We start from the raw sequence: 13506 nt of genomic DNA on the forward strand, positions 1-13506 counted from the left end.
CCCCCCCCGCCAACCCGCAGAAGTCAGTGAGTAGGACAGAAAGTTCTAATCCTCTAATCATTTGGTTTTTGTTTTGTTTTGTTTTTTTTTGCTGTACGAGGGCCTCTCACTGTTGTGACCTCTCCCGTTGCCGAGCACAGGCTCCGGACGTGCAGGCTCAGCGGCCATGGCTCAGGGGCCCAGCCGCTCCGCGGCATGTTGGATCTTCCTGGACCGGGGAACGAACCCGTGTCCCTTGCATCGGCAGGCGGACTCTCAACCACTGCGCCACCAGGGAAGCCCGAGGGCAGGGAATTTTTATCTCTTTTGTTCAATATACTGTATCTCCAGCACCCACATCATCGCGAACACTGTAGGTAATCAGTAAATATTTGCCGAATGAATGGATGGTGTGTGGGGGGGTGGAATTCTATTCCGGAAGAGTCTTTCTCCTTGGAGTCCTCTTCCCAAACCAGTTTTCTTGTTCCTCCCTATTTATTTTGGTAAACCTTTGGTAATCTGAGACCTTAGAAGGGTTTTTCAGTATGCTTTTACCGCAAAGAGGAGCTAATGATGAAGATTACCATGATTTCCTAACCTGACTTGGGCCCTCTAGGGAGGGAAGTTTGTATCCAGTACAGCAGTTTTACCACATTGCAAGAGGGAGGAGAGGATTCTTACCCTTGGGAAGTCACGTGCTGGGGGCCCTGCCCTGGTGGTTATGATATTGTGATGGTCAGTGTCAGGGCCTTGGGGCTGTGCCAGCTTCTGGGGCTGGTGCCAGAACCAAAGACCTACTCATGGCTAGTGTTGGGGGCTCCAGTTTGCTCATTTCTCCCTTCTCTTCTGTCTTTTAAACATGTATACTTCACCTGTGGGTCCATACTGAGTAGGGTGAGCAGTGTATCCGGGTCCAGCCTTTCCTTACCCAGGATTCTAAAGGTTTCTTTTCTGAAGCAGCCTCAGAGGAAAGGAGGGATGAGATGGGGGTGGGGAGTGGGGGTAGGATCAGACCTTTCATTTCTAGTTGAAAGTGACAGTTGGGATTGCTCCAACAGATCCTGTTGGGATCACAGGGTAGGAGGGGGTCTTAGAATTTCCAGACCACTGGGAGTGAGTTTTAGACTCAGTGAAGATGGGAATTATGGTTAAAGGAGGGGAGTTTGGGGCCTAGCAACCAACATGGGCTGCCATAGGGACAAGAAGGGGACATAAAATGCGCTTTATGATTTCTGTAACTTTGGTTTTCCTAACGCTTCTGATGTGGCCGTATAGCAGGGGCCAAAGTCCTAGTGGACTGGAGGTGAGAGAGTAACAGAGCTACTGGAGACAGGAGAGTGAGGTAGCTCTCGTGGCTCTTAGAGGGTCACAGTACTAGCAGTAAGTAGTGAAGAGGTTCTAAATGTAGCAGAAAGCCTAGAAAGGGAAACCTTGAGGAAACTTCTGACTCCTCAATGTTTTATCGGTAATAGTTTGATGCCAAGGAAGCCTTGGCAAGTAGTTGTATAGCAGAGAAATCCACTTTGTGAAACAAAAGGGATTCCCATGGGCATATCCTTAATTCAGAAAACAAAGTCCTTTGCCATCTCGTGGATATGAATTTAGCCTTCCAGTCTCATTTCCCATGAGACCTGTCCACCTGTCCTGTCCTTTCACACCTTTGTGCTTCAAATACTTCCACCACATTCAAAGTCTAACCTTGCAAAGGCTTAACTCAATGTCACCAGCTCTGAAGTGTTTTGCAGGAATCTCAGTGAGACTTTGTCCCTTCCTTCTTCTCTGGGTTCTTATTACCCTTTGTTTATAACTCTGTTATAGCATAATGCCTGCAAAACACACATACACACATACAGGTTCCTCCTTCTATCTGAAAGTAGAGCACTTCTGTAAACCATTTCATAAGCTGAAATGGGGTAAAGTGAAGGAGAAATTACCTTTTTTCATAAAAGGGAAAATCTTTTTTGGTTTTCTTCCAGTTCGCAAAAAACAGGTACTAATGTAGGCTTTTCCTAAAAGCAAAGTGGCATCAAGCAAATTTTCAAAAAGTGGGGGATACCTGCATCTGCCTCTGTCCCACGTATGACCGTAAACTCTTTGAGGCAGGGCCTCTGACTTATTTATCTTTTTTTAAAATAATTTTTATTTATTTATTTATTTATTTTTGGCTGCTTTGGGTCTTCATTGCTGTGTGCGGGCTTTCTCTAGCTGTGGGAAGCTGGGGCTACTCGTCATTGCAGCGCACGGGCTTTTCATTGTGGTGGCTTCTCTTGTTGCAGAGCACGGGCTCTAGGTGCGCGGGCTTCAGTATTTGTGGCTTGCGGGTTCTAGAGCACAGGCCCGGTTAGTTGTGGCGCATGGGCTTAGTTGCTCTGAAGCATGTGGGATCTTCCCAGACCAGGGCTCAAACCAGTGTCCCCTGCATTGGCAGGCGGATTCTTAACCACTGCACCACCAGGGAAGCCCTGACTTATTTATCTTTATACTAACTCTGTCCTTTTCTGAGGAGGGAAGGACTGGTGCATCCACTTCCCCTCCCCCAGTCCTGTAGTACCTGGCACATGGTAGAATCTCAGTAACCTTTCTGCTAAGTAGAATTGATTCTGGGTTAATCAGATGAACATATTATACAGTAGACTGACCTGGCTCTTCTTCCCCTCCCCATTCTGGGCAGTGACCCGCTTGTGGCTGGTACACCTTGCTCCTGGCTCAGGTGTACTTATAGCAGGGGGCACTGCTATTTGCTTTTCTTAGTCCTGACTCCAGCTTCTCCCTTTGATCTCTGCTGCCCGCCCCAGCTCACCCCTACCATTGTCCTGCACAGGGAACTAATATTTCTCCTTCCCAGGCTCAGGCCTCACCACCTGTCTTCCCTAGCATATTCTGAGAATGATACCCAAGGAATCAGTGATGATGGGGAACAGCTAGGACAGGATTAAGGGTATGGCCCTTCAGCCCTCTGAGAGTTCCAGGTAGGGCCAGTTGCCTCCTTTATATCTGCTCATGTTTTTCTTGTCCCCTGAGGGAGCTTGTTTCTGAGCTGGATGGGTGCAGCTGATGATCCGTGATGCAGATGATCTATGATGCAAGGAATTAAGGGCTGTAATCCTGGGGAAGGCTGTATTGCCCTTTAGACTAAAATTCTATGCTTCAGAGAAGTAAATAGGGTAGCTGTTATATGCGAGGGCCCTGAAGCCACATGGTCTGGATTCTGGTCTTGTTCCACCACTTACTAGCTGTAACTGCCTCAGCAAGATGGGGTCATACTCATGCCAACCATAGTCCTTCATTCATACATAGTTATTGAGCATCCCCTGTGGGCCAGGTTGTTCTAGGTGCCAGGGAAATAGCAGTGAATAAGACAGAATGGGTTGATACCTTTAAATACTTAGAGCAGTGTCTAGCACATAGTAAATATGCAGGAAATGTACCAATATTCTCTTCCTAGTACTTTCCTGAGAATAGACAATCAGGTGGGATGACCTTTGGTAGGAGGTGCAGGACCAGATCTCCCCGAGAAGGGGAAGGATGGAGGAAGGGCTAAGATACAGGTTCTGGATTTGGACTTAGGTCCAGGGCAGCAGTAGCTCCAGTGGCCTTTTATTTCTGGCACTTCATTTTGAGATTAAATACATGAACTGGCTAAAGGTCACCCTGGAAATTTTATGAGTCTGTTTAGTTCCATAGAAAGGGCAGGAGGAGATGAACCTAGACTGCCTAGATTCTACCTGGCCCGTTTGTACAGACAGCGCAGTGCCTACCAAATCGTGTGTGGGTGACCCTAAGAGAGGCCACACGTCCTGAGCAGTATGAAGGGAGATCCCAGAGACATGAGATGTGGGCCAATGCAGGATTCCCGGGCTTGTTCCCATGTGAGCTGCTGGCCTGGCTTCCCTTGGAGAACCTGCTAACTTGGCTGGGAGCCATGGCGATTTGCATGCATAGGGACAGACCAAGTGGTTCTGGGCCCTTTCCAAGATTCTGAAGTACAGCCAGGTTTAGGTCCACTGGACACCATACTCTTTCATCTCATTTTTATTGCACTTTCTTAAGTCTTCAGCCATTACTTAAACTCAGTTCAACCAAGTGTATGAAACCTGAACTAGGCAAAGCATTTTGCTGTGGATATAAATCCACAGTTCATTCCATAATGAAGGAAACAGATAAATATAATGTGATTGTAGCAGTGTTTCTCAATTTTTTTTCATTACCACCTCCCTGAGGAACCTTTTAAGACATTTTTTCCTAATCATCCCCCCTCAGGAAATTTTAATACCATAGATAAACCAAAATTCTGTTTATGTACTATTTGTGTATCTGTGCTTTATACTTTAAAAGGGTAAGATTTTTTTCATCCCCCAAGAGCAAATTTTCTCCCCACTTGGGGGAAATATCACCCCCAATGTGAGTTCATGGATTATAGTAAAGCACAATGGGATTGCATAAGGAATATAAAATGGCAGGCAAGCCTCCAAAGCTTTGTAAACTTTGTTTCTCCCATCTCCTTTGACTGAATGTCATAGCTCCATAATTTATTCTTGTCTCTCAGTCTGTCATTCCCATTTTGCTCTTTGTCCCCTTTCCTGGATTTCATCCTTTTTCTCTCTCCAGTGTAGAAGTTTAGGAGTGAATTTAATTAAAATAGTAAATCTGTACAACTCAGGGACAGTTTAGGGAAGATGATTTCGTAAAACAGTCCTCTAAGAGGTCACCCTTTTGGACAAAAGAACCTACAAACCTATGAGGTATTCATGGGGAAACATAATAGACATACGTATTGAAGGAAATGAAGATATTTGTTTGGAGTTGCCTTTCAGAGGAGAAGACCTCCCAAGAGGTCTTTATATTGGTCCTAACAGGTTTGGACATGGATGTCCTATATTGGATCTAAGTTCTGTATATAAATTCTTTTAGGGTTGATGCCAGTTCTGCCAGTGGGATATCAAGTTTCTTTTCTCTAGCAATACCATGTCACCAATGACAACATCTCCCCTCCCCTGTAGAAACTACCAGAGGCATGCAGTGTTGGTGATGGAAAACCCTTTGTCACAAATCTACAGAGTCTGTATATGGCAGTCACCAGACAAGAGATCCAAGTGGGACAGAAGCTTCGAGGCACTGGTGAGTAGCTCCAGAGGTACCTGGTCTCCTGGGGTTAGAGTTAGGGTCTAGGTTTGTGCTGTTCAATATGGTAGCTCTAGCCAATAGTGACTATTTAAATTTAAATAAATAAAAAATAAAATGAAAAATTCATCCCCTCATTTGCACATTTCAGGTGCTCAATAGCTACATGTGTCCAGTGGCTACCAGGTTGGACAGCTCAGATACAGAACATTTCCATCACTGCAGAAAGCTTTATTAGGACTGGTCTACACGCTTGGGAGAATTAGTGAGAGAACCAGGAAAAAAAATTAACCTCCCTGCCTGAGACATGGCAGGCAATATGTAGACGAACAGTGAGCTGTTTTGGGTCAGGGAAACCCTTGTCCTGCGTGGTTAAAGTGGGCCTGGAGAATCTTCGTCATAGAAACAGCGCTTTCCAGAAGTTAGTTGGAAGTGGATTTGTGTCTGGATTTGTACATATTAGTACCAAAGCCTGGCCTTTATCAGAATGCTTGGTAAATGCTAATGCCTTTCTGGTAAGAAGAAGGCAGTTATCACTATCTTCCCTTGATCTTTCTGATTTCAGGAGATCCCCAGACCTCAAGCAGTGCCTCCTCACAAGGAACTGATAGCCAACTTCTGAATCAGCCAGAAGAGCCGGTCTCCTCAGCACCGTCCCTCCCAGTGCCTGAAAAAGAGCCCACAGTAAGTCATGAGCAGCTTCCTAGATTGCACTTCAAGATTTGGGAGAGTCTGCACCTATAGCTCCCAAGCCAGTGGTCCCTGGAATTGTCACCTAGTTGACACTGCCTTGACAACACTGGGGGATATTTGTGACCAGGCATCTAAATTGTGGATTTCTGGATGGAGAGTCATGGTCTTTTACATCTTCCCTTGCTGTCTCCTCTCTGCAGTTCTTCTGAATGATGGACCTTGACTCCTTTTTTTGCCTTATCGCACTTGCAGTGATGGTCTATGAGGTTGTTCCCTAGGGGAGAAGTGATGTGCGTATCTCCTGCATAGAATCTTATATCACATTCACTGCCTGACATGGACTTCAGAACTCCTGCGTCAGCCACCCTTCTTAACCGGAGCCATGGGAGGAAGGAATTTCTTTTCCTAACTTAAGTGGAACTGTTTAAAACCTCTGCTAACTTGGGTTCCTTTTTTTCTAGGTTACTTCAGGCCCTATGCAGAGACCTCAGCTGTTGAAGGTCAAGAGGAAGAAGCTAAGGGGGCTCTTCAGTTAACCTGTCACTGTCTCACCTGCTGAGGATGGACTCAGAGAGTAGTTTCCTAGTGTCACCTTGAAAGGAGGTCCTGTGACAGCAGCATCTCTGACACAGAGTTACACAGTCAGGGACTCCACTGTAAGGGCAAGATAACTGAAGTTCATGTTGACAGGCATGGATACTATCAACTGAGGGAATTCTGGCTCCAATCCCTTGGGCACTGGCCTTCCCTGTCCGAGTGGAAGCCAATCTCTGGGAATCCCATACCCTCCTTTCTTTTGGTGAAGGTTCTCTAGACCCAGGATCTACCATGGACTTTAGGTATATGGGGCAGGTCTGCAGAAAGGCACAGCATGCTTAGGAAGCCTTGTCTACCTTTCTTAAGAGTCCCTAGCCAGTCCCAGGTGTTCCTCAGAGACCCTCTCCTCTCTTTAGCATGGAATAAAAAGCACTCACACTCCCCTGCTTTTGAGATTGCTTATCTGTGGCACACATAACCAACTCACTTCACTTTACTGGGTCCCACCCCATTGTTGTCTCTGGATGAAGTCTAGGCCCTCGGTCTAATCCTTCAGGTTCTTCTTATACTTCTCTTCTGTGGCCTGTGCTAAGCCTCCAATCGGGAGCTTTGATCTTGAGACCTCTCTCCATGGTGGGCACAAGATAGCAGAACGTATGGTTTCTGTGCTCTTCGGTCCAACTTGATATGGGTTTTTTTTTGTCTATTTCCAAGGCATAGACAACAGGTTAATATGGGATTGAATATGGGATTGAAATTAGAAAGAGCTCTGAGCCCTAGCGCCAAGTTAGTTTCCCGGAGTGGGAGAAAAAGGAATTTTATTTTCCCATCCTTCACTTCACTTCAAATAACATAGTAACTAGAAGAACTAGAAAAGATAGGATGACAGGGAACAGGAAATATGGCCAGAGGAGTTCTCTGGAACCAAAAGAATTGATGTGTAGAATGAATAGTGCTTAGCAGGAAAATATGTAAAGACTGTATGAGATAGGCAGAATCTTAGTTAGAAAGTGAACTCTTTGGACAAATCTAGCAGGATTTGAGACTTCCCTGGCTGTCTAGTGGATAGGACTCGGTGCTTTCACTGCTGTGGCCCCGGCCAGGGAACTAAGATTCCACAAGCTGTGTGGCATGGCCAAAAAAAAAAAAAAAGAAGATTTAGCAGAAGAGGATTCGCAGAGAAAACCTTCTCTGCTAGGTTTTCCTCTATAGGTAAGACCATCTGAAACTTTACCTTGGAGAGACAGGAAGGAAAGCAGAACTCAGATATTCACTGGGAGCTGTTAGGTAGAGGCCTTTTCTGGTTCAGTTACTTACAATGGTCAAAGGCCTCCTCGTCCACATGTGCTCTCTGGCTGGGACTGGTGTGTCTGTCCCCATGTCAAGTCTTGGGGGAAAGAGGATGATCCAAGCAATCATAAAATAATAATGATTATAATAACGATAATAAACAGCTACCAGTTAATGTATACCAGGTACTCTAATAAGTGCCTGACATTGAATCCTCACAGCATCATATGAAGAAATACTGTTAACGCACTAGGAAATGGAGTCTTGAAGGGACTAAGTGACTTATCAGAGGTCACACAGCTAATAAGTAACAGCCAGAATTTGAACCCAGACAGCTGAGTTCTAAACTGCATTATTACATACATTACCGAAAACATTTTCCAGGAAGGATGTAATGTCCTTCTTTCTCCTGTGACGCTGCCTCTTTTCAAAGAGGATGTTCTTTCTACTCCCTGTTAGCTCTTCAAGGGAGGAGCCTTGGCGGACTCCAGGACTTACCACCAGGCCTTTTTACCTGCTGGCAGAGTCTGAGAGAGCTCCACCAGGGCTCATTCCCAGTTGCTGCTGATAACTTTCTTTACCCTCAGACCCAGTCTGTGCCCTGGTGGTGACTGTCATTGAAGTGAATTGGGAACTATGTAAAAACAATCTATCAGATGACTTACTTTGTTGTTTAGTTTCTCTTGGCATAATTTAGATGGCCAGATTTCAAGGTATGAGACCACATGAAAAATGGAAAGACTTCCGCAGCAAGCTGGGGGAAAGTAAGGGCTCTTTACCCTAGATAATCCTTCTGCCCTAAGAGCACAGTCTCAAGAGCAGGCATTTTTAATCAGAGGGGGATCAGGGGTTTTTGAATCCGCTAAAATTATAAGTAAAATCTTAACATCATAATTTTTCTTTTCATGTTCTCAAAAGAATGTGTAACTTTTTAAAAAGGTTAAGTAAGAGTATGCCTCATGGCCTCCCCGCCCACTGCCCCCTTTATCCCCAGAGGTTGCTGCCCCCATGGGGGTATTGCCCAAACACACCCTTAGAGAAACATTGCTCCCCAAGGCCCTGCCTCAGTCATTCTTGCTCTGAAGCTCTTGCCCCCCAAAGCAAAGGGTGGTGTTTGAAAATCATTCATCCCAGGGCAACTCCAGGGAAATCCCTGCCTTGACAAATTGGCCTAGCCAGGCTGTATTCCAGCCCTGCCCCCTGGCTTGGGCCCCTCCCTGAGGCCCCCAGGCTGGCCCAGCCCCACTCCACATGCACATAAAAGGGTCGAATTCTCGTGGCTGCTCCATAAATTTTATTCCGTAAATATTAGTTTTCCCTGTGTTTAATAAAGCAGTGGCCCACCTCCCCGCCTACCCACCCGCTCCCCGGGGCTGGGGCTGGGGCCAGGGCTGGCTGGTGGGAGAAGGGACTCTTTCAATTGCTTTGGAGTATTTTTAGAAAAAAAAATAATATAAGGTGGTTTACAGCAACAAGCCAGCAAACCAGGAGCAGGACTAGGGACCTCGAGGAAGTTCCTGCAGGAACTTGACCTAAAAAGTAGAGAAATAGCGCCACCTAGGCTGCAAGGCCTACTTGGCCCTGCTGGTGGTTCACCCCTCCCCCACGGTCAGCCGGGACAGGCCAGCTCTTTGCTGGGAGAGAAATCTTCATCCCTTAGCACTCCAGCTGGGCAGCACCTCCTCTCTTCAGGCCTCACCGAGGGCTTTCTCAGCAGCCCTGAGGGCAGAGCCCGAGCCGGGTCCTGGAAAACCCCACGAGGGTCATTCTCTGTTCTGTCACCATTCTCTGTTCTGTCATCCAATCTCCCAGATCAAGGAGTGTCTCCAAGGGGTAGTAAAATTATTGAAAAGGGAGGAAGGAGCTTCTAGTCTCTGCCCACTGAATCCTGAGGAACTAGCCCTGGAGTCCCTAGGGTGTAAAGTGGCAAAGAATGAGATCTGAGCTCCTGTACTCTGGACTTGGAAAGAATCTGTTCCTGTTGGACCAAGATCCTTCCACGGGTCTGATACAGTTCACCTTCGGTGAGCACTTGGGGGAGGGAGAGATGCTCAAGTCTCCTGAATACTCAGCCCTCTACTTCTTAATTTTATCCCGTGGTCCATTTGAACTCCCTTTTCTTGCGTTCCTGTTCACTTAAACCTCCCATTTTCCGAAGCCCTTACCTCCTCCTCCCTGGTCTGCTGGGAGATCAGCAGGAGCTGGTGTGTCATTCTTTGTACAGAGATGGTGGGAGTGGGGATGGAAAAGCCCGTGCCTTTTCTCCTCGTCCTAGATTTGGTCTCGTTCTTGACATTGTCACCAGGGGCATTTCCTTCTTCCAATTATTCTGTCCTTCATTTCCTCCTGTTTACAAAGCTAAGGGGATTTGCTCCAGAGAGTATCGGGGAAACCTAAAATCCTCTTAATTACCCTTCCTCGTGATGTAGTCAGCTCACTTTATCTGTTCTGCCCACCTCCTCGCTATTTGTGCTGTTAATATAATCAGTGTTTATATACAGATTTCCTATGGGCTTTTTGTTTTCATCCTTACATTGGCATATACTCTTTGAGAACAGGGTCAGTTTTTAACGCTAAATCAAAAAATATCACTGTGTTGGGATTATACTACTAAAGGGTGCAACGTTATGTTAACTGGGTTTTCATGCAATCACGATATGCTTTTCTGAGCTCTTCCCAGAAGTATTTTTCTGTCTTCTAATTTTCCTGAAGAAGAAACTGTTCAAAAGGAGCAAGTGACATGCTACAAGGAAGCCACTAAACTCAGAGCTCAAGACCCTTGTTTCCTAGTCCATGTCACCAACATGAGTAAATGTACGGACTCACAGAACTGTAGTGGATTCTGCTGGGCACTTAGATACAGAGAGGAATGCCAGAAGAGAAGGGAGCCCACGCTCTGGAGAGAGGATTTTCCCTAGCTGCTGTGACCTCCTGGAAGCTGCTACAGGGTATTCTTGTTGAGGGCTTCTTAATGCTCTATTTTTCTTCCATGTTCTCTTGGACAGGGCTTCAGAAGATCCCACCCTGAGGGGAAACATTCAGAGAAGGGAGGGTGTGAGGTAGCTTGTCTGTCTGTGATGGGCGAGGGACCCTAGGGAATCCATCTCTACTTGAGGATCTAGAAGGCCATCTATCCTCTGTCTTCCATCCCAGAGCTATCAAGGAATACTTGTCTCCTGAGACTTGCGTTTATGGTGGGCTTTAAGCTTCTCCTCAATTCTGGGGTCTCACTTTTCTACCCTGGCATATGGGAAGTCATGAGGTAGCACCAAAGCATTCTAGCAAAGGCTCAGTCTCTTCAAAGCTGTGAATTCCTACCTGCCCTCAGTTTCTCTGTCCTGGAACCCAACAGATTTTGCTGTGCTTTCGACACTCCTGGACCCTTTGAGTGAGCGCTAGCCTCTCAGCACCTAACTCTCACGGGGTTCGTGAGAATCTGGGCCAGCCTAGGGGAACCCGGAAGAAGCATTGGAAAACTCCAGGGTGTGGGGAGCACACAGCCATTGACTCACCTGGGAATATTGTGCCAGGTTACTCGTCCTGCTGGCGGCTGAGGGCCAGGAGTTAAAGGAGCATGCAGTGTCACACTCTTCCTCCCTCCCCTCACTTTGGGGTTAGAATTGGGGAGTAGGGCTTGGGGGCTGCAGGGAGTCCCTTCTGAAATCTGGGTGTTGTATTTACTTTTTCATATTGGCAGCTGGAAGGGGAAGCCCATCCCAGCTCGGCATTGTTGTCTAACGTGGTTAATCAGATCCTATAATCCTGCTGTGGAAATATTGGGCCTCACTCAAAACAATAGAGACCAAGAATATTGTGGTTAAATTTCAACCAGCTGCCTCCCTGGCCTGTTTGCCTAACCCCTACCCCCCTCTCCTGGGCCAGAGTCCTCCTGGCTTTATGGACCCCTGATAGGATCGACAGCCAGTCAGAAATGGGTGACAAGAGAAGGGAGGATGGAGTAGGGGAAGGGTAATCCTCTCGACTGGCACTCCATCCTGTCTTTCCCCTCCCACTCCAGGCCTTGAAGGTTGAGCAGGGGGTGGTGAAACAAGTTGGAGCTGGTGGGGAAGCCCCTGCTGGGTCTGGTTGTGTGTTCAGGGGTCAAGAGCAGTACTGCTGGGAATCCTGGTTGGTAAAGACATCCCGTATTCAAGACAGAAAAAGACTCCTGCCAGATGAGAAGGAAAGACCGCCAGTTTCATTTATTACTACTGCCTGGTGCTTCCAGGGCACAAAGCAATGCCAGTTGGTCGTATGTCACATATGGGGGAATAGGAAGGCACTGGTTGGGGGAAGGGGAGCTGGTAATAAATATTTCTGTTTCACTAGTAACCTGATATATCGGCAATATAAATAATACTGTGATGATGTATGAAGGTGATACTGATACCCTAACTTGAGTGCTTTTCTGGTAGTGGTAATGTCCATTATGGTGCTCTCTTTAATAAGTACAAATTAACTGTGGCAGGGTAATTTATATAATTAGAATAGCAGGACAGAGGGAATAGGTAAGCTGTACAATGGCATTTTGGAAAAAAACAAAAAGATGCAGTGTCTGGATTGTGCTAAAGGGGAAAATTAACATGTGCTACGTTCAGGAAAAGGCAGAGGATGTTCCTGTTGTAGATCCTAGGGCACCCGGCTTGTGAAGTGGCCAACTTTGAGTTTGACAGTACTTGGCTGTCACACACCCGCTGGGCACAAGTTGCCACCACACTGCTTTTGGAGGTGTCATCAGTCAATGAGGAAAAGTGCAGCGAGGTCCTAGTTCCAGCACCGTGGACTATTGAACGGTCAAAGTGTATGCATTTTTAGGATTTGAAGAATGAAAATAGCAGAGCTGTGCCAAACGAAACTGCAGGTATTTAATCTCTTCATATAGGGCAGGAGTGGAGCAACATCAGAGGACATTTGATGTTTCCCACCTGGGGTGCTATGTGATGATTCAGGGACTGGCATGGCTCCTGTGGGTCATTCATCAAAGCCGTTTTAAAGCAGGGACTGCTTGGTGGGAACTGAGCTTCCCATCAGAAAGACATCTGGGAAATACTTCCTTGGACTAAGAATCTAAGAGATGTGTATGCTTCTGTGTGGGAATCTCAAAAATACCTTAATGGCAGTCATCAAATCAAATTGAAGCAGGTATGAAACTGATATCAAGATGATTTAAAGGTGACGGAAAACATTTCAACAGTTAAACTTGGGTAACTAGTGGGAAGAATTCAGTGTGAAGAAAGATCCCCCATGGAATCTCTAAAGAATGGGCTATATTCCTGACCAGGAAAGGGGATGTAAGAAACCAAGTTGGTTACGCTGTACAGAGACGTGAACTGCAAAATGGGGAAGTCCAACAGGAACATTCCAAATCACTGCAAAGGAATTCAAGGGGATGGCATGGGTTTGTTGGAAATGTGTTGGGAATGAGATAGAAAAACCCACATTCAATAAGAAACAGGAATACCTAGACATGTATTAACTCATATATATATTGAATGCTTACTCACTAGCATTCCCACCAATGGGGCATTATGCTACTTGCTGTCTTATGGCCACAAAGACGTATCTTCTGCTCTCAAGAAGTCTACAATCCAAAGCTGATATTTAAAGCATAGATTTTTTTTCCCCAAAGGTTTTTCAAGTGTGTGAAGAAGAAAGTGAGAGCCATGAGTATGTATCTCTTTTTTAAAAAATTTAAAAGAATCCTATGGATAAATTCCGTTCTGTTACCTGCCTTTACTGAACTGCATTGTGTCTGTATTTACATGTCAATACATAAATCTCTTTAAAGGATAAGTTATCTTCACTCTGAGCTTCATAAAAAGTTTGAAAAACACTCCCATGATCAGAAAGTAGAAAGTCAAGCTTATTCACTCCATCTCCCCCCCC

General features: G+C 46.0%; 1 protein-coding gene across 1 annotated transcript in view; it reads left to right on the plus strand.

Annotated features, from left to right (window-relative positions):
• Positions 1–6772, plus strand: part of NHEJ1 (non-homologous end joining factor 1) — a 77587-nt gene extending 70815 nt beyond the window's left edge. The window contains exons 6-8 of the mRNA XM_007445834.1: positions 4980–5097; positions 5666–5784; positions 6255–6772. Of these exons, the coding sequence (XP_007445896.1) occupies positions 4980–5097; positions 5666–5784; positions 6255–6329 (312 nt within the window). The 3' untranslated portion in view covers positions 6330–6772. The remainder of the gene's footprint in view (positions 1–4979; positions 5098–5665; positions 5785–6254) is intronic.
• Positions 6773–13506: the final 6734 nt, after the last annotated feature.

The sequence above is a fragment of the Lipotes vexillifer genome, unplaced genomic scaffold, assembly GCF_000442215.2.
Source record: "Lipotes vexillifer unplaced genomic scaffold, Lipotes_vexillifer_v1.1 scaffold965, whole genome shotgun sequence".
Lineage (NCBI taxonomy): Eukaryota > Metazoa > Chordata > Mammalia > Artiodactyla > Lipotidae > Lipotes > Lipotes vexillifer.